The 27,820-nt window shown below is 57.0% G+C and overlaps 2 protein-coding genes across 3 annotated transcripts; one reads left to right on the top strand and one right to left on the bottom strand.

The window, feature by feature from the left end:
* Positions 1–968: 968 nt before the first annotated feature.
* On the top strand, positions 969–20,689 carry PICK1 (protein interacting with PRKCA 1). Of its 2 annotated transcripts, none has more exons than XM_055567031.1 (13): positions 969–1,162; positions 1,415–1,512; positions 2,887–2,998; positions 8,528–8,656; positions 10,717–10,783; positions 12,000–12,089; positions 14,540–14,593; positions 14,980–15,042; positions 15,792–15,925; positions 16,319–16,411; positions 17,204–17,254; positions 17,917–18,061; positions 18,477–20,689. In XM_055567031.1, exons 2-13 carry the CDS (start codon positions 1,472–1,474, stop codon positions 18,749–18,751), a joined length of 1,254 nt encoding a protein of 417 aa, XP_055423006.1. In that variant the 5' UTR covers positions 969–1,162; positions 1,415–1,471; the 3' UTR covers positions 18,752–20,689. The 2 variants fall into 2 exon arrangements, with proteins under 2 accessions (XP_055423006.1, XP_055422998.1); XM_055567023.1 differs by having other exon boundaries at positions 970–1,260; positions 18,477–20,688.
* A 1,062-nt stretch (positions 20,690–21,751) lies between these two features.
* Positions 21,752–26,391, bottom strand: SLC16A8 (solute carrier family 16 member 8). Its single transcript, XM_055574670.1, has 4 exons — positions 26,178–26,391; positions 25,329–25,472; positions 24,245–25,072; positions 21,752–22,059 (listed from the first exon to the last, which is right to left on the bottom strand). The coding sequence occupies exons 1-4, from the start codon at positions 26,389–26,391 to the stop codon at positions 21,752–21,754; spliced, it is 1,494 nt and encodes a 497-aa protein (XP_055430645.1).
* Positions 26,392–27,820: the final 1,429 nt, after the last annotated feature.

Here is a 27,820-nt window from a genome sequence, read left to right as displayed (position 1 = left end):
AATATCATAGAAAGCATCTGCCCCGGTGCTCTTAGTTTGCATTTGGAGAAAGGAGGTATGTAAAGGGAAAGGAAGGGAATCCAACCTGTCTGTAGCAGAGCCACTGACCACAGGTGTGCAGGTGTTAGAAAGGTGCTGGACGAGGTGGCAGGCGTCTCAGGGTTGAGATCTGGATCCTACTCCAACTGTGGAAGGCTCTGGACAAAATCTCTTCCCCTAGCTGCTGCTGCTGCTAAGTCGCTTCAGTTGTGTCCGACTCTATGCGACCCCATAGACGGCGGCCCACCAGGCTCCCCCGTCCCTGGGATTCTCCAGGCAAGAACACTGGAATGGGTTGCCATTTCCTCCTCCAATGTGTGAAAGTGAAAAGTGAAAGTGAAGTCGCTCAGTCGTGTCCGACTCCTAGCGACCCCACGGACTGCAGCCCACCAGGCTCCTCGGTCCGTGGGATTTTCCAGGCAAGAGTACTGGAGTGGGGTGCCATTGCTTCAGGTTACATGTGCTTTAATTTGCTTCCTGGGGGTCCCAGAGGCTGCTCTCCAGACGGAGAGCAGCCTCTGGGACCCTTACTTCCCTTTACTGGCACTTAGTTTCCTGGCCTGCAAAACTCAGATTAAATTGGCATCTCGAAGGATCCTTCCAGCCAGGACAGTCATTCTAGTAGAGGAGTCACAGCACCCTAACACGAGGTGCTGAAAATGTTAAAGGGAACCTGTCGAGGTTTGTAGTCCACTGAATTTCACTGGAGGGCTCCCCGTCTGAGGATGCGTCCGTTGCCACGGCAACCAGCCAGGCGTCTTGGTCCCCTGCGTCCCGCTAAGGAAGCTGGGAAGAACCCTGCCCTTATCAAGATGGCGGCGGCCATAGGCCAAGGGGCGGGGTTGAGCGCCGTCGGCCTCTCCAGACCTTTACTCTGTTTCCGCTTTTTCATGCTAAGGGGGAGCTTCCGTCAATACTTATTCTCTTTCCTGGTTCTGGGATCCCCGGGAGGCTGGGAGGGAAGGGTTGCTTGCAGGGATCGGGGCAAATACCCAGGGCAGGAAGGCGGGACTTCCGCGTCCCGCCGGAAGTGACGCGACAGTCGCAGCCACGGACAGGTGGAACGGCAGGTGGGTTCAGGTGCCAGCCTGGCCCGGACCCGTCTGTGGGACTGACGCTTCCGGTGAGCTACAGAGGCAGCTCCCGAGGGCCTGGAGACCCGTGGGGCGGGCTCTGGGATCTGAGCCCCCAGCCCTGGCCTGGAGTCCCCCTGTGTACCTAGTAAGAATCACCTACCCACCCCCGACCCCTGGACAATCCCCCGTCGTCCGGAGGGGAGGAGGAGGGCCTGGCTCTCGCTGATAGCCGGGGTTGGGGTTGGTATTTAGGCACTTTGGTTTCCTAAGCCCTGCCCTCTTTTCTCATCCGGATCCAGTTCCCCATTCCCCTGCCGAGCTGGGCAGTTAGCCAGCCCACTGAAACTCTCGGAACCATGTTTGCAGACTTGGATTATGACATCGAGGAGGATAAACTGTGAGTATGTTGTTACCCCAAGTCCCACGAGTGCAGGAACCCCAGATCCCCTAAATCCCTGGACTTTCGAGTTCCACAGACCCTTGCTTCTCAGCGTAAGCTTAGAAGCTGCAATGAATCCTGCCCTTCCAGGAGCTCACCATCTGTAGGGGGCTGTGGACATATTGATGGATAGTTGTAATTCAGGACCGCAAGGGCCCTAATGGAGAATGACATGGCTACAAGGAGAACCCAGCCAGCTGAGCAGTGCCTCTGCTGGGGTATTCAGGGAAGGCGGCACAGAAGAGGTGGCAATTGAGCCAGGTTTTGAAGGATGAATAGGAATTTCATAAATACACCTTCCTTCCCAGGATAAATGATTAGTGGGGCAGATTTTAAAAAATTAAGTTAGTCTTCTTGTTAGAATTGGAGAAGGAAATGACAATCCACTCCAATATTCTTGCCTGGAGAATCCCATAGACAGAGGAGCCTGGCAGGCTTACAGTCCATGGGATCGTAAAGAGTCGGACATGACTGAGCAACTTCACTTTCTTTCTTTCTTTCACAGAAGAGGTGGCAATTGAGCTAGGTTTTGAAGGATGAATAGGAATATCATAAACATACCTTCCTTCCCAACATAAATGATTAGTGGGAGAGATTTTAAAAAGTTAAGTTAGTCTCCTTATTAGAATGTATCCTCCCTCAGAGCGAGGCTGGAATGCAGCGCCTTTCTGTGTCCTCAGCACTGATGGTACTCAGCATCAGCAGGCTGTTAGCAAATGTTTGTCGAGTGGATAAGAGAATAAATGCGAGTATTTGCCACAAAACATAAATAAGTGCTAATGTATAGTGAAAATTGAGAGGTAATTGAGTATAACAGTTGAGAGATGGGTGATGCGTAGTTTAACAGAAGGCTTCCTGGAGGTGGTGGCTTATGATTTATGTAGCTGAGAAGGTGACAAGAATAGAGTCTGACTCAACTCTTAGAGGGAAAATGAAGAACAGGGAAGGGGGACCTATTTTTTTGAGTACCTACTCTTAGCTGAGTTGGTGTTAAGTGGCTTCCATGTACTTTTGAAGTGGCCATTGTTTTAATCTATATGATTTTATGAATGAGGAAATTGAGATGCAGAGAGGGTGACTTGCTTATCCAAGACCCACAGCTGATAAATGGCCAAGTTGGGGTCTGATGCCCCATTAGCATGGATCCAAGAGCTCTGTGGTGTTCCAGCACAAAATGACAAAATGCTGTCTTTTTGGCCAAATGAGAAAGAGCTTCCCTCTGTAGCACGTGTAGCACTAGGAGGCTCTTGGGGGTTTGGAGGGCCTGTCTCCATCCCCATCTCCTCCAGTCATTCTTCCAGGAAACTCAATTGCACGTGCTTCTCTTTCTAGCGGAATCCCTACTGTGCCTGGGAAGGTGACCCTGCAGAAGGATGCTCAGAACCTGATCGGGATCAGCATTGGAGGAGGAGCCCAGTACTGTCCCTGCCTGTATATTGTTCAGGTATTGAGTGCTTTGGAGGTGGGAGGGGGGTGCTGGAGGGGGCGAGCCACCTGGCTACTTGGACATGACAAAGGTTCATTCCTCCGCTCTGTAAAGCTGGCTCCTTCTCATTCTCTTCAGAGGGGCTTCCTTGAACACTCCCTCTCAGAAGGCCTGCCCTTGTTTTTCTGTCATTTCAATCTGGTTTTTTTTCCTTCTCAGCACTTACCACCATCTGTACTCTCATGGATTTGCTCACTAATTTTGTATCTAGCCACTTTTCCAGACTCTCTGCACCATGAGGGCAGGATCCCAGTTTGCTTTTTCACTGCATTCAGCACCTCGTACAAGGCCTGGCAAATATTGGACCTTCAATAACAGTGTTGTCAATGAATCAACAAAACCGTCAACCTTTGGTACTAACACAGGTGTGAAGCATAGTAGAAAGATTAAAAGACTATGAATGGCCTGAGTTTAAATGCAAGCTTCCCCGCTTATTAACTTGTTAACCTCTCTGGGCCTCCCTTTTGTTACCTGGAAATTGGGGATGTAAAATGCATAGGTCCGAGCATCTTTGGGTTGCTGTGAAGAATAAACTCAACAATGACATCCCACAGTTTCTGGCCCTTAAGCAGCACTCCCCCAGTGGCAGCTGTTACTATTTTTACGACAATTCACTCTCCCAGATGATCTGCCAGCGGTACTTTGCAGGTTTGTGGTCCTTATTGCACAGGAGCTGCCCTGGTGATGTTCTGTCAGCTGTGACTCACAAGTGGGCACTGGCCTGCTTCACTGTGGGGCTGGTTGGAGTCAGTGATCTTTCTGTAGTCTTAGAAGGAAGCTTGCTCCCCCAGACATCAACTTGACCCGGACTCTGCTCTACTCTAACCTTCTCAGCTAAGTAGCCATTGGTGGCAGATGAGAAACATCAGTCTCTCTGAGGCTCTCGCAAAAGAGTCACTTCTAAGGCCTTGAAGATGGAGATTCCCTGGATCTGGTCTTGCCCGCTCAGAATGTGGCCTTTACAGGCTCTTTGGCCTCCTCTGACCCAGGAGGTGTTGGGGAGGCGTCCCCCAGGCCTGACCTCCTCGAAATCTGCCCTTACAGCCTCCTGTGCCACCTCCCCCTCCCTCCCCGCCCCCCCCCCCCGAGGGCCAGGTTTGTCCTTAGTGTGAACTGTGATTATAAATAGTAGAATTGATTTTTTTCAAAACTCAGTTTTATTTTTAATCAAAGACTCTCTGACTTGCTTTTAACAAGTCAAGAGTACTAAAAGGCCCATGTCAAATAAGCAGTTCCTGCTCTACCCCATCTCGCCGCCCTTCCCCCTCCCCAGGCCTGCCTCCACCCCAATCCCAGAAGCAACACTGCTTCCCACCCTTTTAGCTGTAGATTCAGGTCGGAGGTCCCATTTTTCTCAGTAAGATGCTTATCCCGTTACTTCTTGATCTGTCCCTTGTAAACATCTATCAGCTTCTCTCAGCCAAGGAGACGAGAATTTAACTTTCTTCCCAAACCACTGTCTCCTCTCACCCCACCTTCCTGGCGTGGTGATCTCGTCAGTTTGGTTTCAGTCTGTCACTGCAATAGGTGTCGTGTTCGGGAAATATTTTCTCAGGGCCTGGCCAGGGTATTTTGCAGACACTAGAGTTAAGAAAGCAAGAAAACAGAGGCCCTCCCCCCCCACCCCCTCCAGAGAGCTCAGAGCATAGTAAGGTGCTGTTTTAGGTACCGAGCTTAGTGGTCTTCGGCGTTTATACTTTTTCAAAAAATATTTTTATTGTGGTGAAATTCACATAGCATACAATAATGGTTTTAAAGTATAACAACTCAGTGCTATTTTAATGCGCTCATGGAATGCAGCTACCATCTCTGGTTTCAGAACTGTCTCATCACCCAGACAACCACCCATGCCCTTGAGTGATCATGTTGCATTGAAGTTCATTCACGTTGCAGCCCGCTTCATGTTCCTTCTTTTCGTGGCTGAATAGCATCCCATTGGATGGGTTGACCACCATTTGTTTATCCATTCATCTGCTCATGGACATTTGCGTTGTTTGTACCTTTGGGCTGTTGTGAATAACACTGCTATAAACATTCATGTCCAGTTTCTGTGTGGACATATGTTTCATTTCTTTTGGATATAAATCTGGAGTGGAATTTCTGGGTCATATGCTAACTCTGTGTTTAATTTTTTGAGAAAGCCTGTAATTCTTTTCTTAACTCAATCTTCTTTTTTTAAAACAAGCAATTTCTTTTTTTTTTTCCTTCTTTTTTCCATTTGCATTCTCCTTGTGTTTTCAGTACATTCACCTCAAACATTTCCCATCAGCTTTCTGTCCTCCACCACTGGTCTTTCCTCTTTGAACCACCCCTTCCCTCTCCTCTAGAGAATTGTGCCGGGGTCCAGCCCCGGCTGATCCAGGGTATTCGAAGGAGAGACGGCTAGGCGACCTATTCAAATGTTAATTAGAGATAATAAAGAGGAATAGAATGAGGATAGCTCAGTAGGAAAATTCAGTGGAGAAAAGAAGCTGAGTGGCTTGGTTTACGCGGAAAATCAATATAACCCGTGACACCAGGTTAGCTCTGACCACGGAGGCCGCAGGCGCCCTCTTGAATAGCGGAAGGTGCCCCACCTTAGACATCTTCTCGAGTGGGTCTTAGAAGCCCAGGCAAATAAATGGTCGCAGAGGATATCCACGCTCCAGATGGACACTCAGCTGGAAGTTAAAGGGAAGAATAACATGGGGAGACCAAGCGTTGGTGAGCAAGGCCCATAGCTTTATTTTCAACAGGGGCTTTTATACCCTAAGTTACACATAGAGGATAATAGGGGATGCAAAATCAGCAGTCTTTGATGCTTATCAAAAACCAGGGTTTCTTTCCTGCAGATTTATCGTATACAAATGGTTTAGGTGATTTACATCATCTTCTGGCCAGAGGCCTATTAACATTTTATGACTCTTGACAAGGACTTATCAACAAAGACTTATTTTCTCTAAGAGTAATTATTTTAAGGTTTGGCGCCATCTTCCGAAGATAAGATTACGTTCCTATAGGGTGGATGTGTAATGGGTTTACAAAGGAAAGAATTTACTACCTTAAGGGTCTAAAGTTACTAACACTAAGGCCACTACTTATTTTTTCTACATACCAACTATATTAATTAATGCACATTCAAGGATACAATTCAGGGGATGTGAAAACTTGGCAACAAGCATTGGCTCATCAATGAAATCTTTTACTAGTTTTATTCTGACAGTTTCTAATTCTCTGAGAGGCTCTAAGCTATTTGAATATCTTAAGCTTCCCGTGCCTCTGGAGGCTGGGAGACTGTAAACAATCGTATGCATAGCTGTAGGTGTCCGGGTAAACTTGTCAGGCGAGTTAGAGAGCCATCTGAGGGGTTTGGATTTAAACACTCCTAATTGCCCAGGAACTTTATTAATTGGAGCTGTAAGTTAACTCTTTGACAGAGAGAGTGAGATGGTGGTGGGGGACAGCCCCCAGTAAAGTCAGAGGTGAGAGCACAAAGCAATAAAGTAGGCAGACTCTGGTTTTTTTTGGGGGGTAGATGCTCGAGAATATCCGGGGGCACTCCCGAGGCTCGATCCCGCCTTTGCATATGCCGAGCCCCCTTCCTCATGACCTTTGTCACGAGTGGAATGTCTCTCGCCGGCTCCCGGCAGAATTGGATTCCCTCGTCTCCAGGATCCCTCTTTCTTGGCTTACTTCCCCATGTTGGTGGAGCATGTTTCCTGTAGCTTTCTGAGAAAGGCTGCTAGGGTGGTAAATTTTTTGAGAACTTGTGTCTCTGTAAGTGTCTCGTTCTGTTTTAACGTTGTTGTTATTCTCATATTCCTTTCAACTGACACTTGAGTGGGTCAAATTCAAGAACGAACATCAAGGTTGAAAATAATTTTCGCTTAGAAGTTGGCTGGTGTCATTTCATTGTCTTTTGCCATCAGCATAGTTGTCCTTTCTGGTGATGCCAGTCTTACTTGTGATCCTTTATTTGTAGTAACGTGTTTTATTCTTGGTCCATCAAAACTCTTGGGCACTTCTCTTTGTCCTTGGCATTCTGAAGCATCGTGATGATGGCTCTTGGCGTGATCCTTTCTCTGTCTGTTGTGCTGGAACCTCAAGGGGCAGGTTCATTGGAGACCCCATGTCTTTCTCTTCTGCATCTCACATATTATCCCTGATGCTGTCCTGCTCTCTGTTCCCTCTTTTGGACTCCTGTTGGTTAAACTCTGAGCTTCCTATTGGTTAAACTCTGGGCTTCCTCTTGGTTAAACTCTGGGCTTCCTGTTGGTTAAACTCTGGGCTTCCTCCATTGATCTTTTAATATTCCTTTTCTTGTTTTCTGACCATCTCTTTTTTGCTTCCCTCTGCTTGGTTTCCGAAGTTCCTTTGGCATTTTCCATTTCAATTATGTTTCGTGTTTCTATGAGATCTTTCCTATTTTCGAAATGATCCTTTACATCATCCTGTTCTTGTTTTTCAGATCTCTGTGAAGGTGTTAATTGTACTTTTCTTTTTATTTTCACATTATATAAGATGAATATATCTGAAATATATTTGTATTATATAAATATTTCCTGTTATATAAATATTAAAATATTTCATATTATTCCATGTCTTTTCATAATATTTCATATTATTGTCCTTGCTTTGTTCCTGTTTCCTGTGGTTCTTGTTTCTATTTAAACGTTTCGGTGTTTTTCACACGGGACACTTTTTCAAGGGCCCAGTATTCCTCGCCCGTCTTTATATCTAAGAGCGAGCCCTCACAGTCACGACACGTTTCACAGTTCTGTGTGGTGGCAGAGTCAGCTGGTGGGTTCCGCTGTGGGGCATCAGCCAGTCTCCCAGCGCCCACAGAGAGAGGCCTTTCCTGTGGAGCTGTTGGGTGGGGTCCCCCCTCCAGGCTCCTGAGGCTCCAGGTAAGCCTGGCTGCCGGCGTTCTGGGGCCCCACAGGGACTATGGGGCTGTGGGACTCAACGGCACCCACTTTTGTCACCTGCTCATCCTGAGTATCTCCCCGTATCTCTGTCCTTTTAACAGACACATTCAGCCACATTGAGCCAGTGAGCACAGACCCCCTGGACGGGGGCACTTTGGGAGAAGAGGCTTATGTGTAGGGGGGCCCTTGCTCCCTGGGGACTGCAGTGAGGTTGCAGGAATTGATCAGTGGTGCTTTGGCGCTCTGAGTCAGCTCCGAGCGGTGTTGTTGGAAAATCTAAAGAAATGACTTTGGAGGAACAAAGCCTCCAGTGGGTGTGTAAGGTTGGGTGCAGTTGATATCAGAAAAGGGACGTCTCATCGTCACATTCCTGTCCTCCTTCCCTTTCCCCCAAGAAGGTGGGTCATTCATATCTGGCTGTTGGGGTGCTCTCTCCCCTTGCCCTTCTCCTCGCCATGTAAGGGACAGAGTAGAGACCAGGACAGGGCTGGTGCTGGTTGGGGTGGAGGGAATGCCCGCCCGCCGCCAGCTTTGTTCCCAGCTCTCCTTTCCTCCCGCCCATCCCCTTCCACACCCGCAGGTGTTTGACAACACGCCCGCCGCGCTGGACGGCACCGTGGCAGCTGGCGATGAGATCACGGGGGTCAATGGCAGGTCAATCAAAGGAAAAACTAAGGTGGAGGTGGCCAAGATGATTCAGGAGGTGAAGGTAAGGCTGCGGCGGCAGTGGGGACACTGGCCCTTTTGAGACCTCCAGTCTGCCTGAGGCCTCGGTGGGCCTGCAGGGGGCCTGGCCCTCACCCAGCTCCCTCCTCGGCACCTCAGGGTCTATCACATCCCAGCTCCTTCAGTTTCCCCCAGGTTCACTCGGGAAATGCAGATTATGCTCCAGGACTTGTGCTGGGCCCTGGCGAGAGAGTGGGCACCACGACTCAAAGGTCCTGCCCTCAAGCTCCCAGGGGAGCTATCAGACTCAGAACCACACCTCAGGGCGAGCCAGCGTGTCCCCAGTCAGGGCTGGAGCTGAAGCTAGAAGTCCATGGTGCACCTACCTGGGTCAGTAGATACCCAGGACATGCCCTCTGAGCCGTGCTGGGCCCAAGAGGGTATAAGAGGGAAAAGGCACCCCACCCGCATTCCCTGTAGGAACTTTCAGTCCTGTGGGTCCTCCTGGGCTCGCGTATCCCCCGGGGACCCCTCTGGGCCCCAGGGCAGCTCCGTGTCCAGCTGCTGGTGTCCTGTTCAGCAGGCCAGACTGCACGCTGCCTGTTTCCTGCTTCCCCCACCCTGCTCTAGGCCAAGGCCTCTCCCTACAGAGCCCCTCTCTCCCGCCACGCCCCAAAGCATGCAGCCCTTCTGCCATGTTTTTGGAGATTTTTGCTGCTGGTAGCTCTTGCGAAACCAAAACAGTGAAGAAGGCGCAAAGCCACAGATTGATTTAACACTCTGAGAGTCAAGCACCCAGCTGCCCGTTGAGCTTGGTCGAGTGTTTGGGCTCCCTCACCCCATCCAACCACACCTCTCCTCACTTCCCTCCCGTCCTCTGTGTCTTAAAGGCCTGGTACCAGCATCCCTGACGGTCCGTCTTCTTACCTTAGCCCCGGACCCACGGCTTCCACCCCCTCCCCTTTGTTCTCCTCTTCTGCTCCGCCTGGTGTGGAGTTTACTGTCCTGGGCATTTCCTGTTGGGCAGAGGAGCGCATCATGGGAGGGGGTGGGCCATGTTTCCTTCTGATACGGAGCTGGGGTGCATGTGCCCCCTCTCTGGATCCCTTTTCTCATTTCCCCCATCTCTACCCACCAGAACCCTCCTTGTCCTCCCAAGCCTGCCTCGCACCAGCCTCTCACATTACCCACAAGAACAGGAGCTCTTGGCAGGTGCGCGTGGCCTTGCCATTGCCTGGGGACTCCCCAGCCCCCACGTTTGGCAGAGATCCGGGCACCCATCTCACCAGTATCCTGCAGGAGGGAAGGAGCTGCTTGTGGCCGCACGGCTGGAGCAGAGCCCAGATCTGGTCCCGCCTTGGTGCTCCTTCCTCCCCCGCAGCTGTGCTCCACGGCAGCCCTGAGCACCCTGCGAGGCAGCCTTTTGCACCCACCCCTGACTCACGGCCTCAGCTCACTTTGGTTTTCCTTCAGGATGCAGTTTTGAGATCCTGTTTTGTATCTGAATGAATTCAGCCCCCAGTTCAAGGGTCTTAGGATTTCAAGCATGAGACGGACTGTGGTGGCCTCGTGGTCAGGGCAGCCTTCTCGAGGGAGGCCGGCTACTTCTCATCCAGTCACTGGACTTTGATTGGTGTAATTCCGCGAATCGCATCAGCTTCTCTTGCTGGCCTTGGGCTCTGGGGGGCTGCGGCCACCCTTGTACCTGCTCCCTAGCACCCCCAGCACCCGACACAGAGAAAGTGCTCAGATGTGTTTGTGGGGCAAATGGTGGGACTCCTGAGAAGGGAGCTGGTTTAGAAGACCCTCTCAGAGGACAGGAGAAGTGGCTCGGCAGAGGGCTGCGCTGTGGCCGTGGCGTGGGGGAGGGCAGGGGCACACAGTGTCACAGACCGCCGGGCTGTGAGCTCTGTGACCCCAGGGACCCTGTCTGCCCTGTCCTTGCCGACTGTCTGGGGCCTGGTGGGTGGAGAGACAAGGAGGAGCCCTTTCCCAGGGCTCAGGATTCTTTGATGACCACAGACACCAGGGCAAACAGGCCTCCTCAGAGAAGGGGCTGGGGCCCGGGGGCTCCGTCACAGCTCTGCTGTCCTGCTCTTCCAGGGGGAGGTGACCATCCACTACAACAAGCTGCAGGCGGACCCCAAGCAGGGCATGTCCCTGGACATTGGTAAGCGGCGCCGGGGCAGTGGCGTCCAGGGGCTCCACAAGCCCCCGTTCTGTCTCCTGTGACAGTGTGTCAGTGATCACGTGGCTGTGCCCTCTGACCCTTCTGACCAAGCCAATCCAAGCACCTGGGAGGACCCAGGGGTGCTCCCCTTGCAGCTGGTCCCCAGAACCTGTCTCTGGTTTCTCCCTGCCTAATGTTTCTCTCTCCTACCTCCCCCGACCGCCTGCTCTGGTGCCTTCATGCCATAGGCTTGTCCTTTGTAGGGCAGCCCTCCAGCTCACTAGGCCCAGTCCCTCACCACTCTGAAAGGGGAGGGCAGCCCAGCCCTGCCTGGTACCACCTGCCCGCCTGCACACCCCACTCAACCCTGGCCTCTTCTGCCCACTTGCTGCCAGAAAGCCTTAGGGTCTGGACTGGCTCTCAGGTTTGGGGCAGAGGCCAGTCCTTCTCTGCCCACAGCATGCCCTGGGACATATTACCTCCTGCTCGGGGGCTGGGCCTTGCTTCTGTAGAAGCTTCCAGGCTCAGGAGCCGGATGGTAGCTTCGAGGTCCTCTGGACCAGCTACCTCAGTGCACATCAGAGCTAGGACCCAGGGAGGCGCTGTGCCCCCAGGTGAAGAGCCACCCAGATCTCTTGGCTCTGGGGCCCAGCACCCTTTTCCTCCACCCTGGGGCCACAGTTGCCTTCTGGTTTTTAAGAAAAGAGGCTAAGGGCAGGTCAAGTCTGTCCCGGAAGTTCTTCCTCTAAAACCCTTTGGTCCCATCCCAGTCCCGTTGCAAAGACTATTTGACCACACATGCACTAACTGTCTGGAGCCTGGGGCCAGTTGTCATGGACGGTGCTTCTGCTCCCGGGTGTGGAGGAGAGACGGAGGAGGGGGGTCCTCCCTGGTTGGCCTATCGGCCAGTGTCAGGCCTAGGCAGCTCTGGATCTCAGTGGGAGTCGATAGTCACTTTGAGTGCCAAACCCTCAGTTAAGTGCCTTACATATTTATTGTTTCCAGGCTCCCAACACCTCTCTCAAGTAGAGAGTGAAAAGGGCAGGGAGCCCAGAACCCCCGCAACCCCCGGCCAGGACCCTCCCTACTTCATAGTCACCCCCGTCCCAAACCCCAGTTCCAGCCCTGCAGTGCTCCCAGTTGAGTCGTGATGGAGCGGGATTGGCCCTGGGGGCCCAGGCTCCACCTCATGAGTCCTTTTCTCACCTGGTCCCAGTGTTAAAGAAGGTGAAGCATCGGCTGGTCGAGAACATGAGCTCGGGGACGGCAGATGCTCTGGGCCTGAGCCGGGCCATCCTGTGCAATGGTGAGTCCCCTTCTCCCAGCCCCCACCTCCAGTCCCAGGGGACTCAGGCCCAGGCCTCCGGGGGAGGGGCGCCATGGCCGCCCACCAGACCTGTGTGTGTCCCGCTGGCCTGGGCCGGGCCTCTGCTGGTGGGGCTGATACTCACATCTCTTTGCCTCCCCGGAGGCCTCTCCAAGCTCCCACAGAGCACCCACAGTGCACAGTGAAGGCCTCTTACAGCCCGTGTCCCCCCGCTCTCCAGCAAGGGTTCACAGGCCCAAGTCACAGATGAGAGACTCCTGGTGGGGAGGTGCCTCCTGCCAAGCTCCCCAAGCTGGTGCCTTCGCCACTGCCCCCCAGCTGCTCTCACACAGCCAGGCCACCCCCACCCCAGCCCCAGTCACCCCAGCATGTCCCGGCTGCTCCCGGGCTGCTTACCCGGCCCCCCACCTCTCTCCAGGAGGTGGTGCTGCTGCCTGAGTCCCAGCAATTCCTGCTCAGACCTGGAGGTGGCTGCGCTCACCTCCCGCAGCGGGAAAACCGAGTACACGCACATTCACACCCACACATGCCTGTGCACACACACTCTCTCCCCACACATTCACACCCACCCATGCGTGTGCACACGCGCTGTCCCCGGGGGGTTGGGGGGGAACCAGTGAAACACTCAGTCCCGCTCCTGCCGTCACCAGCCCGAGTTTATAAATAGCAGCAGCTCTGCTGTGTACGTGTGGGGACAGATATAAATACCGATATAAATTGTAGGCTCAGCTGGGCGCACTGGGCTTTATGGCTGGGACGTCGGGGTGGGGTCTGAGCTTGTTCCAGAGGGTGTACAAAAGTGGCGGCTGCTATTTCCAGCTTCTTGGTGCCTATAAATCCCTGTTACTGTAGTTACCATGCGTCGAGATGAAATTAGAACTGGTTGTTGTGTTTTTTCCCCCCCAAACCTTGCAATTTCCCCAGCCTTAAATAGGGTTTCTAAAATTGAAGCTGTCATGATGTCCCATGACCCAGCTAAAAACAACAGCATGGCGCTTACGTGGCTCCTTCGCTGCCAGGCTGGCCGGGCGCCAGGGCTCTGGGGCGATGGGGCCTGGAGGCCAGCCCAGTGGCTGAAGCCTCTGAAGACCTCTGAGGCGCGCCCCACCAGCCCCCAGAACCTAAACCTTCCTCCCTGACAGCCTGACACACACTGCCTTCTCTGCCTGGATTTAAGAATCCAGACCTGGCTTCTACAACCCTCTTCCTCTCCTCCCACTCAGAAAACCCTGGCCCAGGTCAGCACAGGAAGCTGAGGGGGCAGAGGGCACCCTGGCCTGCACAGCCCTCGCTGTGCGCCTTCGGGCAAGTTGCTTCACCTCTCTGAACCTTGGTTTTCCCTGTAAGATGGGGGAAGTAATCTGCCCCGGAGGGCTCATGTGGAGAAAGGACTGAGCTGGGTGGAGGGCTTCACTGAGGCCAGGCTCTGTCTTAGGAGGCTCTGGGCCAGGCAGCCACCGGCATGGACCCTGCCCCGCACTTGCTGCCCATGCTCCTGGTGGGGAGGTGGGTGTGGACCTCACCCCATCAGAGTGGAGGAGGGTGGTGATCACTGCTGGCCGGAGCCCCGTCCCACCCTGATCTGGAATGCAGCCCCGGCCCTGGCCATCCACGTGTTCCTATCTTGAGCCCTGGAGGTGAGGCAGCTGCCCCCACCCCTCACCCGGCAGCCCTTACTGCCCCTGCCAGCCGTGGCCTGGCCACTGTCAGTGCTAGACCAGGAGCCTGGAAGGCACCACTCAGATTTCATTCACCAAGGTCATTCCCTGGCCCAGCACAGGGTCTGGCACATAGTGGGTGCAAGATAAACACCTGTGAAGCCAACGAAGACGATCACCAAGGCCCACTCCAGTGCAAGCTCTTCCTCAAAGCCCTTCCTGCCTTCCTCTCCCCTCCCAGATTGCTGTCTCTTCTGAGCTGCCAGGAGGTGGTGGGCTGCCTTGAGCCTGCCTTAAGAGTTACTGTCAATGCATCCCATCTCTCCCACTTGTCTCTGATTGCCTTGCTTCTTGGCCGTCGGCAGGGTGTGTGTTGGAAATTCTGGCTAGGTCCTTGACTGCTAGGCAGGGGCTTGCCTTCCACCGGCCGTGGGCAGCTACCCTTGGGGAGGGCCCAATCTGGCCTTCACTCCTCACTTCTGGAAGCACCCGCATCCTTGTCACCTTTCTGCCCCTTCGGTGTGTCCAGCCTCCTGGGGTGGTGCTTATCACAGGAGCCTCCTGAGGGTTGCCCCGCTGCCCCGCCTTGTCTGGATGTACTTGTCACAAAACACCTGTAAGCCCAGCCGCCCTGAGGTGCCCAGTCCCCGTCCCTGGGACCCTGTCCTGTGCTGTTCCTGGTTCTCCTCTGGGGGCCACCTCACCCTTCCCAAGCCTGGCTCCATGATCCCTGGCTGTCTCCCCTCATCCCTGGCTCTCTGATCCCCACAGATGGGCTCGTCAAGAGGCTGGAGGAGCTGGAGCGGACTGCTGAGCTGTATAAAGGTGGGCAGGCACACCCTCCCGCCAGCAGCCCTGGGTGGGTGGGGTGCTGCACTGGAAGTGCCCGGCCCCGCTTCTCCCCCAGGTGGAGCTCCGGAGCCCTGCTCTAAACGTGATGACAGTGAGGGGCAGGGTGCCAGCCACACAATTCGAGGACCATAGTCATTAAAAATTCTTAAGGAAGAAAATCCAAAGACCTGCTTTTTCTGATTATAAAAGTAACGCGTGCCCATAAAAAAGAACGGCACACGTAAACCTAGTGAGAAAAGTCCGAGCCTCAGGGACAGTGTGGGCCTCCGGGGTGGGGTGGGGGTTTGGAGGCTGTGTCCTGGGCCAGTGTCGTCCCCACCGTGTGGTCCTGTCCCTCTAGTTTTGGGTCTTTCCCACAGGGATGACAGAACACACCAAGAACCTCCTCCGGGCCTTTTATGAGCTGTCACAGACGCACCGTGGTAAGGACGCCCTGAACCTGCTGCATGACCCTGGAAAAAACCCTGCACTCTGGGCTCAGCACCTCCCTACACCCCACAGGGAGGGTGAGGGCGAGCTCCTCTCCGGGGCCTTTCTGCTGCCCAGGCTCAGGCAGACCCTGCAGCATCTGACCTCCTGTCAGATTTGGAGGTGTGATGGTGATGAGGCCAGCGGGGAGCCTCTCGACCAGCTAGGCTTCTGTGGGGTGCAGAAGCTCCCTGTGCAGGCCCTGCCCTGTCTGTCTGTACTGCCGCTTACAATGTACAAGGCCTTTCCTTATTCCTGATCATGTTTCCTACAAGTTTGTTAGCTTCAGTTCATCCCATTTTACAGCTGGGAAAACAAAGCCCAGGTAGAAGCAGCAGTAACCCAGCTCCTTAGGGGCAGGGTTGACCTTAGGACCAGATTCCTAGACCAGTTAGTTCGCTGCTCCCAGACAGTTTCACCTCCTCCACTTTGACCCAGTCTTAACCCCTATGGTCTGGTCACTTCAGGAACCAGGTCAGCTCCTTGGATGTAGACCCACCTTCCTTCGGGGTACAGGTCCAGCTCTTAGGGGTGTAGATCCACCTTTCTTGAGGTTTAGACCCACCTCCCTGGGATGTAGACCACCAGCAGACCTCAACCTCTGACCTGCCACGCCCCCCACCGTGCTTCTCCCCAACAAATCCCTGGCTTCTCCGTTAAGGGGTCAAGTAGGGGCGGCCTTCAGGACAAACTTGTCACGCAGCCTTTGGGGACGTGTTCTCTGTGATCGGGGTGCGGGAGCCTCAGCCCGCTGCGAGTGAGGCTTTTGTGAAATTCGCTGACGCCCACCGCAGCATCGAGAAGTTTGGCATCCGGCTCCTGAAGACCATCAAGCCGGTAGGTCACGTGGAGCATGCGTGGGTCCGTAGGTGAGCGGGGAGGGGCAGTGTGGCCAGCAGAGAGTGTCCTGTTCTGGAGTCGGAGCATCTTGGGGCTGGTTTGGGGGTGGGCTGCTACAGCTGACCATGGCTGAGTCCTTCCTCCTCCACGGCCTCAGCACTGACCTCCAGGCTGGTTTCTGGCCCTAGCTCCACCAGAGTCATGACTTGCCCTTGGCCTGGGCTGTCTTCTCCTCCTTGGAATGGACAGGGCGGTCTGGGAGCTCCCTTCGGCTCTGACACCTGCGTCCACTAGAGGGTGGACACATCAGTGCCGTTCCTTGTCACCCTAGCCGGCCTTCATCGTCCTTGCCCATGGGGGCCTAAGCGTCCACCCCACCTCCCCTTCCAGATGCTGACAGACCTGAACACGTACCTCAACAAGGCCATCCCAGACACTCGCCTCACCATCAAGAAGTACCTGGACGTGAAGTTCGAGTACCTGGTAAGTAGGCCCTGGCCTCTTGGTTGCGGGTGTGGGCCTGGCCGGCTGGGGTTGGAGCCCGCCTGGAGGTTTGTTCCTCTTCAGTTGGCCGCTTGGCGGCCAGCAGGTCAGGGCCAGGACCTTGGGGACACCTGACTGAGCACGTGGGGGCAGGGCCCTAGGGAGGTGTTCAGGGATCAGGCAGCAGCCTAGGCCCAGCTTGACTCTTCAGAGGAGCTCTGGGGTGGGTGGAGCCCTCACTCTGACCCCATGGGAATTTTTTTCAGTCACTCTTTAACAATGGATCAGTCTAGGTCACTGGTTATAACGTGGATTTTCATGAGTCTTATGTTCAAATGATAATTCTGTGGTCAAAGGAGTTGAGGAAAAATACTCCACCAAGCAGGCCCAGGTCCTTTGCTTCAGGACTTGTCAGAACCTTCGATAGACCCATGGGTAACGTGGATCTTCAGGGCCTTCCTCAAGTTCTTTGGATCCTGGAATCCTTTAGCCCAGAGCATCTCTTGGGACTTGAGTGTATACACTGGGCTCCCGGGCCCTTTCCATCATCCCAGATGAGTGCCCTCACCACCCTGAGCCTCCAGGGCAAGGGCCAGCCTGAGCAAGGGGCCAGCCTCTCCCTGACGCGTCTCAGCTCGTTCCAGCTCAGGGTGTCCAGGGCCCACAAGGCCTGGCACAGCTGCTTCTCTGGGTGGCCGAGGGCTCCAGGGTGGCGCGGGAGGAACTGGGGCCACAGGGTGAGCATCCAGGCGGTGCAGCCCCCCTGACAGCCTGGCCTCACCCATCCCACAGTCCTACTGCCTGAAGGTCAAGGAGATGGACGACGAGGAGTACAGCTGCATTGTGAGTGGGGTGGGGGAGCATGGCCCTGGTTCTAGAGTGGCTCGGGGTGCACACACCACTCCCTGCCTGCCTCCCAGAGCCCCAAGAGCGTCCTGGGCCTGCCAGGGACACAGGGTGGGGCGGGCCCGCCCAAGAGAGGCCTGGGGACTTGGCCAGGCTCCTGTTTGTGCAGAGCTGGGGGCTGTCCTTCCCTCCCTCCCCATGGCCTTTGCAGGCCTCCCAAGTGCTGGCCATTTTTGCCATAGAACTATCCCCACCACCTACTCCCAGACCAGCTGCCCTCTAGACTTGGTGAGGCTCCTGCAGGAAAAAAAAAAAAATGCCCTTCCTCTCACTCCTGAGAGCCGGTTTTTATCACTTGCTACTTTGTAATATTTTTGATAGCAGGGTCCATCTGTGACTCAACACTCATTTAATGTGGCAAGAGTCTGGGTTTTTTTTGGTTTTGTTTTTCACAAAGCTATCCCTAAGCACTTCTAGCAACTGCAGGCGTCTCAGAAACGGGGAACGGTGGCAGCTTTGAAAAGTGCTGTGTGGCGGGGGTGGGGGGGGGGGTTGCGAGCTGGCGGGTTCTCTGCAGCCTCCCTGCCGCCTCCCCCACGCCCGCCGCCTGCCCAGGGTCCCTGACGTGCTCCCCCCCCCCCGCCCCCCCGCCCGCCCAGGCCCTCGGGGAGCCCCTGTACCGCGTTAGCACAGGCAACTATGAGTACCGCCTGATCCTGCGCTGCCGCCAGGAGGCGCGCGCCCGCTTCTCCCAGATGCGCAAGGACGTGCTGGAGAAGATGGAGCTGCTCGACCAGAAACACGGTGAGGGGCCGCGGGCCCCCGGCACCATCCTCCTCCCATTTCAGAGAGGTCCAGCACTCACCCGAGGTCCCAGGGACAGCCCGTTGCAGACTGGCTCTGAGTCAGACCCGAGATGGGAGCTTCCCAGAGCCTGGCCATGGTGGGATTGGCCGTGTCCCGTAGACTCCTTGGGGTGTAGTCCCACCACCCCCACGCCCCACCCCACCCCGGCAGTTCTCTTCCACTCCCTGAACTGGGAGCGGGGAGGCCTGGGTACTGTGCAGGGCTGGGCAGCCCTGGCTGGCCTGGCCCCCTCCCAGGGTGCCGGGGTCAGTGAGGTGCATGAAAGGGAAGCCCAAGGGTGGCGGGGTCGGTCGGGCCCCACGCGCAGGCAGCCTGGCCCACCGGTGCCGTCTGCCCACCCCTCCCGCCCCAGTCCAGGACATCGTGTTCCAGCTGCAGCGCTTCGTGTCCACCATGTCCAAGTACTACAACGACTGCTACTCGGTGCTGCGTGACGCCGACGTCTTCCCCATCGAGGTGGATCTGGCGCACACCACGCTGGCCTACGGCCTCAGCCAGGACGAGTTCACGGATGGCGAGGATGAGGAGGACGAAGACGAGGAGGACACGGCAGCCGGGGAGCCGCCCAGGGATTCGCGAGGGGCTGCCGGGCCCCTGGACAAGGGCGGGAGCTGGTGTAACTCCTGAGTGCCCCCTCGGGGTGCGGGTCCGGGGGGCAGGGTGAGCGGGAGGACGCAGCACGGGAGCGGGGGAGGGGCCGCCGCACGACAGGGTGTGCGGCGCATAAAGGCCTGCTGCCTTGGGGCGCGTGCCTCCCTGCTGCTCTGTCCTGCACAGCGAACCCGGGTTGCCTGCCCAGGATGGGCTCTGGGGCCGTGGCCTGGGCCCTGGGCCCTGGCCCGCTCCATCTCCACCCCTCACCCCCATCCCCCAGCTCCCCAGCCAGCCAGAGAGCTTGGTCTCCCAACCTGCCTTAGGAAGGAGAAAGAGGACAAAAATGAAGAGGGGTTGGAGGTGGCAGGATTCCAGGACTTGCTGCTTGTGGGCACCTCCGCTGGCTCCACCCCGAGCCTCCCGGGAGTCGGGGGGCCCGTGGGTGGCCAGCCGAGCTGGGGCCAGCGTTTCACCCTCGCCTCTCCTTAGGCTGGCCCCACCCCAGTCCACACTCACCTCGGCAGCCTTTATTTATTTTATTCCCCTGGCTCAGCCACTTCCCTGGGGAGGCCTGGGCGCTGGGCCTGTATTGAATAAACACAAACCCAGATGGAGCCAGGCTCTTTGCAGTGGCCTCAGACCCTCTCTCCCCTCGATGCCCCCTCTCCTGCTTCCCTCATCACGGAGTGGGGCAACATGGTTCACCGACATTGCCGTTTCGGCACTGACTCCTCACGGCTGTTCTTTGGATGAGCACTGCTGTCCCATGTACAGATGGGAAACTGAGGCTGAGAAGAGGCTTGCTCAAGGCCCCGTGGTGTATGGGGAAGAAGTGAAATTTGGACTCAGATCCGTCAAATTCAGAAGACTCCACTTTCCCCACTGCCTCCCAGCTTTCTGCTCTGTGGAGCCTTTTATATCTTCTCTCCTCTGTGACCCTTCAGTGCTTGAACTAAACCTTTATTTGGGGAAAGACGGGATAGATACTGGGTCAGGCGGATCCAAGGCCTCAAATGGGGAGAGTGTTAAGGGTGCCCTGGCCATTCCAGGCCACCTGTTCTGCCAAGGCCAAAGAGGAGGGACCCAGTGAGTGGTACCATGCTAGTACTCCATGTCTTTGCTTCTCCTGGACAGCTCCGGCCCACACCTGTGATCGTAGTGGGATTATTAATAGTGACCCTTGTCACCATCCAAGTGTCCCTGTTTGGACAATGAAATTTGTGCTCATCCAGAGAATGGGAGGGGTGCAAGAGGCTGTGAGAGGTGGGTAGGGCCCACAGTGGCCAAGGAGGGGGATGGTTTCCTGCTCATTAGGTTTGCATGTGTGGGTCCCGGGCAGAGATGCCAATGGGATCCTCAGGCAGGATTGGGAGCTTGGAGAGAGGGACCAGCTGTCACTCCGTGTGCCCCCTTCAAGCCATCAGACCGCATCACCTCTCTGAAGGGGCATCCAGCAGGGAGGCCAAGGGCACAGACTGGAGCTGGCAGCCTAGGTTCCAGGCACAGCTCCTGTGACCCTGAGCTACCTCCTAACCTCCTGGGCCTCAGTTTCCCTACCTGTGAGTGTGGCTAGTGAGGGTACCTGCCTCCTTGGGTCGTTAGGAGGATTGGATGGGTTAACCTTTGTGAGGCGTGTAGAATGGTGCCTGGCACAGTCGGCGCTATATTCGTTAAATAAGATGTAGTCACTGCTCTAGAGGCTCGGGGGAAACTGCAGACACAGTGTCAGTTGGCCGAGTGTGTGCTGGGCTTTCCTGGGGCATGGATGGAAAAGGAGACCAGTAGGGAGGCCTCACCAGGGGGGTGCGTTCTCCTGCGGAGTGTGGACGAATGGAGTCATGGGCCCTGGTCACCTGATTTAGAGGGAGGGAAGCAAGAAAAGGGGTGTCCCGTTTGTGGGAAGAGGGTGAACACGTAAGAGGAAATACATCCCTAAACCTTCCCAGCCAGAGTGAGACCTGGAGCTCCCCGTACTGGACTGCCTGTATCGCTGACGGGGGGCAGGGTGGGGGGGCGGGGCAGGGGGACTTCCCTAGTGGTTCAGTGGTTAAGAATCCGCCTTGCAATGCAGACGGCCAGGGTTCATCCCTGTTCAGGGAACTAAGATCCCACTGTGCTGCAGAACAACTAAGCCCACAAGCCCGCAGCTGCCGAGCCCCTGCAGCACCACTCGAGAGCTGGTGCGCCACAACGAGAAACGATCTGGCACACGCAAGGAAGACGCCCCACCTCTGACAACTAAGACCCAACCGCAGTCAAATTAAAAAAAGAAGTGCCATCGAGGAGCTCTCTCTAGGACTCCTGGGAACTGGGGAGGGGAGGCCAGCAGCCATGTGTCCACAGGGACACGTGTCCAGAGCAAAGGCCCCAGGAAACCCGAATTTATCCCCTAGAGAGAGGAGGCTGGGTCTTTAGAGAGAGGGTCACTTTTAGAAAGGTGAGGGGGGCAAGGTAGGTGCCATCCCCCAACCCTCAGCCCCAGCTCTCCCAGCCGCCACAAGATGGAGTTATGGAGTCACATACGCTCACCTACACTGTGAGAGGAGCCAGGATCCAGCCCTGGCCCGCTGCTCTGGGATGGGTTCACCCATTCTCTGCCCTGGGCCCCTCCAGCAGCACCTGCCGGTGGGGCTTCAGTGCGCAGAGCCAAGATCAGGGCCACCTTCCCCTGCCATCCTCCACCTCTGCCACTCCATCCCCAGTGCCCGCCAGTTCCCATCAGAGGCCCCAGGGGAGAGCCTCTTGGACTCCCTGGCCCACGCCTCCCCACCCCCCAACCCCTAGGGAGCAGCCAGAGATGCAGAAACAGAACTCTTTGTCAGCTCAGTTTTATGAACTTCAGATTCACACAGGCTGTGCAACAGCGGCCTCACTGGCGGGACCAGGGCCACCCAGGGCAATTGAGGGTGGCAGCTCCCCTCATGGACCCCCAGAGGTGACCCCCAGGAGCAGCCCCCCACCCCCACCTGGTGTGGGGGCTCTGAGAGGGGAAGCCCCATTTCTTAAGTCCCTGCCACCTGGCGCTACACAGACTCAAGAGTCCAGCCCTGACTCTGTCTTCACCTCGGGTTGCGAAGGCCCAGTGCCCGGGCTCGGCACCTCCACGGCCTGGAGGCCACCGGGCTCCTCGGTGCCAGCAGGCGGGAGGTCAGAGTCCACTTCGGCCTCAGCCTCCTCCCCGTCGCCGGTCCCGCCCTCGGTGCCTGGGCTGGGTGGGCTGTCCCTGGGGCGGCGCAGGCAACAGTTGGTGGCCACAGCCATGAAGATCCCCGCCAGGGCCACCTCGGAGCCTGCCAGGTAGAAGATGATCTCGTAGTTCTTGAGCGCGTCCACCAGGCGGCCTGAGGGGAGGGCGGATGGGAGGTGAGGGCAGGCAGGGGAGCCCACCCTTCACACACGCACACGCAGTGCTCTTGGTGGGGCTCACGGGTGACACACACCCCAGTCTTTGTTTCAGATGGCAAAAATCCATGAGGGTTCTGCCGTCTGTGACCTTAAAACTGTCACTTCTCCTCCCTGGATCTCAGTTTCTTAAGTGATATGGGGCTTCTCCGGTGGCTCAGGGATAAAGAATCTGCCTGCAATGCAGGAAACATAGGTTCGAGCCCTGGGTCGGGAAGATGCCCTGGAGAAGGAAATGGCAACCCACTCCAGTACTGTTGCCTGGAGAATCCCATGGACAGAGAAGCCTGGTGGGCTACAGTCCATGGGATCACAAAAGAGTCAGACACGACTGAATGACTGAGCACATGGGGCCTGAGGTGAGGCAGCACTTTATAGGGCCCTGCTGTTCCCCAGATTCAAACTCCACATGTACCCTGGAACTGGCCCAGGTGGGGATATTTGACCTGGGAGTTGGGAGAGTACAGGGCTCAGCCTGGGGGCCCCAACTCTTGCTTTTTCCACCTAACCACCTTGGTCTTCAGGGGCCTGGTTCAGTTCTCTCCCAACCTCCCAGGCCACCCCCTCTCCCAGGGGACCCCATGTAACTCAGACTGAGCTATCATCAGCATGGGACTGGAGGCAGGGTTTGTGGAGAGATTACTCCTCTTCTCTGTATTTTCCAAGCTTTCTATCACAGGTACCTCTTACTTTCATATTCGGCGAAGTCTTTTTATCTCCCCAGCCACGCTGCATGGCTTGCAGCATGCTAGTTCCCTGACCAGGGTTCGAACCCAGATTCCCCACAGTGAAAGTGCAGACTCCTAACCACCAGACTGCCAAGGAATTCCCTCAGGAAAATCTTTAAATTCCAAGTATTTCCCCTGAAGTGTGGCTCCTCAGATGCCTTGCTCTCTCAGGGGCCTCCTTGTAGCAGTCCATAGCAGGTTGTGACCCTCTTCGTATGCATCTCAGTGGCCTCAGGAGGTTCCCTGGTGGTCCTCAAGCCAGCTGCCCACCCTGGGCCCCTCTGAGCAGCACCCTAAACTTGCCTTCCTGACGCTAGCCCAGCCCCACCCCACACGCAGTCCTCACCTTCTTCTCACCCCAAGTACCTTCTCTGCCTATTAGATCCACCCCAGGGTCACACAAGAAAATGAAAGATGAGTCTCTGAGCCTCTGGCTGGTTTATAACTTTTGGTGGTGGGCTCGGGGGCTGCTCACACGGCTTCAGGAGCTTTGTGGTTCCACTGGGTCAGGTGAATTGGCAAAATTTGATGAGGGCGCTCAGCTAGCCTGGGCCATCTCAGCTGCAGCCTGGGCCCCAGCAAAGGTGGCCCCTGTCATGGCTCCATCCTGGAGCCTGTGACCTCAGCTCTCTCCTGCTCACGGGCAGGCTTCCTGCCATTTCAGGGATAGCCTGACACCCAGGAAGACCCTAGGAACTCCCACCTCCACCTTTCTGATCCTAGTTCCTGCCTTACTTGTACAGGGACAGTGTCCCCCAGACACACCCTGTGCCCTCTCCTGTGGGGTCCTGGTCTGCCCCGAAAGGCCACGCTCATGCCCACCCTGCAGGAAGCCTTACCCTGCCACCTCATCAGGATGACTTCCTATGTGAGTGTAGAGCACCCAGCAGGCAGTGTGCACAGCGGAAGACCCCAGTGCCCTGCCCCCTGTGAACTCTGCTCCTGGTTCCCCAAGGACACTCCCTATTCCAGTCACCCCTAGAGGCTGGGGAGACTAAACACTCAGATGTAGTATTTCAGAGGTGTGGGCATTAAGCACTGGGGGGGCTCAGATCTGATTCTGGGACTGGCAACTTGAACTTGGCCTCTGTGCCTCTCTGCAGAAGGAGAATAAGCACCTGCACTTCACAAGGCCTTTGTGCCATCTGCTGGAGACCACCCACATTGGGTTCTTCCTGGCACATTCCTGGCTTTTCCGGCCCTACCCTGAGTGGGTGGTACAGCTTGGAGGGGAGGCTAGTTGGCCATGGGAAGGGGAGTGTAACCGGGCTCTCTCTCCCGGAGGGGCCCTTCCCCTCCCCCGTCCCCGGATGTTCCATCCAGGATAAAGGAGGGGGGGGGGGGCTTCCCTCGGACCCCGGGGCACTAGGCCACCCTCTCCTCCGACGGAGCGCACCGGCAGAGGGCGGTCCGATGAGCACAGCCACAGCCTCGAGGAGGAGAACCAGGCCCAGGGCACTGGGGAATCGGGGCGCGCCCACGGCCGCCATGAGCACCTCGAACTGCAGGGCGCCCACCATGCCGTAGGAGAGGCCGAAGGCGATGCAGAAGGCGACAAGGGCGCCGTAGCTGCGTGCCCGCGCGCTGCTCAGGTCCGTGAGCCCGTTGGCCATCAGGGCCAGGCTGAAGAGGTAGGCGACGTGTGGCCGCAGGCGCGCCAGGCCGGCCAGGGCGCCGCACGCCGGCCGCGCCACGATGTCGACGAAGCCCACGATGGAGAGCAGGAAGGCAGCCTCGGAGTCGGGCACGCCCGCGTCCTTGGCGTAGTTCACCAACAGGATGGCGGGCACGAAGAGCCCGAGCGCCATCAGGAACTTGGTGACGGCGTACACCGCGAAGGCGCGGTCGGCGCACACGGTCACGTCCAGCAGGCGCCGGCGGGTCCGACCGCCAGAGGGCGCCTCGCGCACGCGCGGTCCCGCGAGGTGCGCCTCCGCCTCGCCGGGCGCGTCTCCTGCGCTGTCCCTGCGCGGCCGCGGGCCGGGCCCCGGGGGCGGCCGCATGACGGCGCCGCACGCGCAGCAGTTCAGCAGGAGGCCGCCGAGCAGCAGGAAGCCGCCGCGCCAGCCGAAGTGCTCGAGCAGCTGCTGGCCGAGCGGCGACAGCGCCGACAAGAACACCGGGCTGCCGGCCGCCGCCAGCCCGTTGGCCAGAGGCCGCCGCCGCTCGAAGTACAGCCCCAGCATGATGAGCGATGGCTGGAAGTTGAGGGCCAGGCCCAGGCCTGCGGGCGAGGCAGTGCTGTACGGGGCTCTCCGAGGGCGCTCCCAGCCCAGCCCGCAGCGGGAAGCAGGGGCGAGCACCCCCCCCAGACACACACCCCCGCCCCAGGGCGGACAGACCAAGGGATGGGGTGAACTGAGCCGAGGGACGAGGACCGCCCATCATGCGGAAACTGAGGACAAGGAGGTCTGGTGGCAAGGTCTCCTGATCCCACCCGCAACCCCATCCCCAAGGAGGGGAGCGGTGGGCGCCCTCACCTGTGAGCACCCCAGCTGTCAGGTATAGCTCCAGAAGGCGCGTGGCGAAGGATGCTAGGATCATGCCAGCCGAGGCCAACAGCCCACCCACCAGCATCACCGGGCGACATCCAAAGCGGGTCACGAGGATGCTGGACACCGGGCCTGTGGGCAGAGCAGGGTCACCAGTCGGGCTGGACCCCTCTCTGGCAGACACTCCAGGCTTTGTACCTCCCAGCCTTGAGAGATGACTTGAAGGGATGAGGTCACTCGCCCCCAGTTCAGAGAGCGCAGGGGCTTGGGCAAAGTCACATAGCTTGGCTGGGACACACCAAAGAGAGCCCTATGGGGGAACACAAGGGGTGGAGCCTGTACGGGTCCCCTGCCCACCTGAGACCATGGAAGGTAAATAGCAGAAGGGGCTTCATTCCTTTACGAACTTCCTTCCTCCCCAGGCTGCCCCCCCTCCCGCCCACCCCTCACCTCCATCATCCACGCGGCTTGGCTAGGAGGACTCCAGCATCGCCCCCCATCCCCACCCAGGTGGTTTAGGGCTTTGGGATTGGGAATCTTATTTAGATCTCAGTTTCCCCACCTGTAACATAGGCGGGTGTGGGTATTTTGACAGAAATGGAGGGGCCCTTCCAGCTGGCCCAGCTTGCCAGATCAGCCACCTGGGGGTGGGCTCCACCAGTGGCCACTACTCCCCTCTCTGGTGCTAACGCTCCCACAGGAAGGCAGGGGTTTCCATGCCCTCCCCGAGGGGCCTGGGGGATGCTCAAGGGGTCAGATGTCTCCTGGTCCCTGGTCCCGATCCTCAATCCTGGGCTTGGGGGAATGGAGAGGTGTCCGCGAGGAGGGGGCGCGGACCTGTGCCGTAAAGCATGGCGAGCATAATGGAGGACACCCAGGCTGTGTCGCTGTAGCCCGCGCCGAAGTCGCGCATAAGCGCGCGGAAGAAGACGCTCACGGCCTTGGGGAAGCCATAGGCGAAACCCGTGATCACGAAGCAGGCGCCCAGCACGGCCCAGCCCCAGCCTCCGTCTGGGGGGCCGGGGCCCCGCCGGGGACCGCTAGCGCCCATCGCTGCCGCCTCTGGTGGAAGAGAGGGGACAAGAGGTTGTGGCGAGGGTCTGTAGCCAGACAAGAAAGGGAGATGGAGACCCAGGGTGGGGAAACTGAGGTACAAAAGTACCAGGTGAGCCCTGCTCAGAGAATGGAGCCAGGAGCGGAAACCGAGGTAGCACCTCATCCCAAGCCTCCCCTCCTTCAAGGGACGTGAAGGATGAGGGGAGGGTAATAGAGTCGTTCCCACCTGAGTCTGGACCTCAGGAAGACTCCCTCTGGAGGGCACTCCTTGTCCCTCAGGACCTAGCACTGTCAGGAAAAGGGGGTTCGGGTGAGTGGGAGAGGGTGACCATCGGTGTGTGACTGGAGGCATGTGTGGGGACCGAAGAAGTCCCCAGTGTGCACATGTGAGGGTCTCAGGACAAAGGAACAAGCACAGTGTAGCGGGAGACAAGTGCCAGCTGCAGAATGGGTGGTGTTCATTTTCCTCCTTGGCCTTGGGCTATGTTCTTAATTCTCCTCAGTGATCAGGAATGTCTACTGTCATTTAGAACATTATGGAGGAAAAATCAAAGCACGCTGTAATAACATCAGCCTTGTCTCAGAAGCCAAGGGAGCGGAGTTCCAATTCATCCCAGCTTAGCCAGGGATTTGCTCTGTGATTTGGGCCAGTCCCCTCCCCTTGACTGAGCCTCAGTTTTCCCACCTGTAAGATGGGTGACTGATCATCCCACGTCAGCCGGGGATCTTGGTGGGGGGTGGTCAGATCTCTGGCTCCGCTGGACAGATGGGAACCTTTGAGGAGGCACTGGAAGAGAGACCCTATCCCTCCAAACCCTTAGCAGCCCCCCATCCCCTCCACACCCCCCGAACTCCACCCAAGGGTTCATGCAGCAGCCCCAGGTGCCTCTGTAACAGACCAGGAGGAGGCTCTGGATGGACCAGCCCAAGCTGGGGACAGAAGCCTCCCTCCCTTCTGCAACCCCTCTGTGCTGGGACTCTCCTTCCTGACCTTGGGTAATGCCAAGGTGTCCAGGACTCTACTCCCCACCCCAGGACCAAGTTCTGGCTTTTCCTGCATCAGCCCCTCACCACAGGTACAGCCACTTGAGCACCAAGACAAGAGGTGGTCCCAGGCAGCCCTCCCCCCACTCTTACCTGAGCTGTCCCGTGGGTTTGGGTATCCAGCCTCACATCTCCTGAGGCATGCAGGAAGGGGCCAGCCCACCAGCTCCCCCGTGAAGGCCTAGCCAGGTGGGGTCTGCCTCCCAGGCTTCCTGCAGATCAGCGCTGGCTGGACTCTGGCAGCTCGCTCCCCCAAGCCTGGGGCTTAGTGCTCCCCCACCCCTATCCCCTCTAAGAGGCTTTCTGCTGGGAGCTGGGAGGGGAGAAGGGACAGGGCAGCAGCCGACCCACAAGGCCAGGCTGCCCTCCACGGTGGGGCT

The sequence above is a fragment of the Bubalus kerabau genome, chromosome 1 (genome assembly GCF_029407905.1).
Source record: "Bubalus kerabau isolate K-KA32 ecotype Philippines breed swamp buffalo chromosome 1, PCC_UOA_SB_1v2, whole genome shotgun sequence".
Lineage (NCBI taxonomy): Eukaryota > Metazoa > Chordata > Mammalia > Artiodactyla > Bovidae > Bubalus > Bubalus kerabau.
Note: the sequence above shows the minus strand (reverse complement) of the source record. Positions and strands in the feature narration are given on the sequence as shown.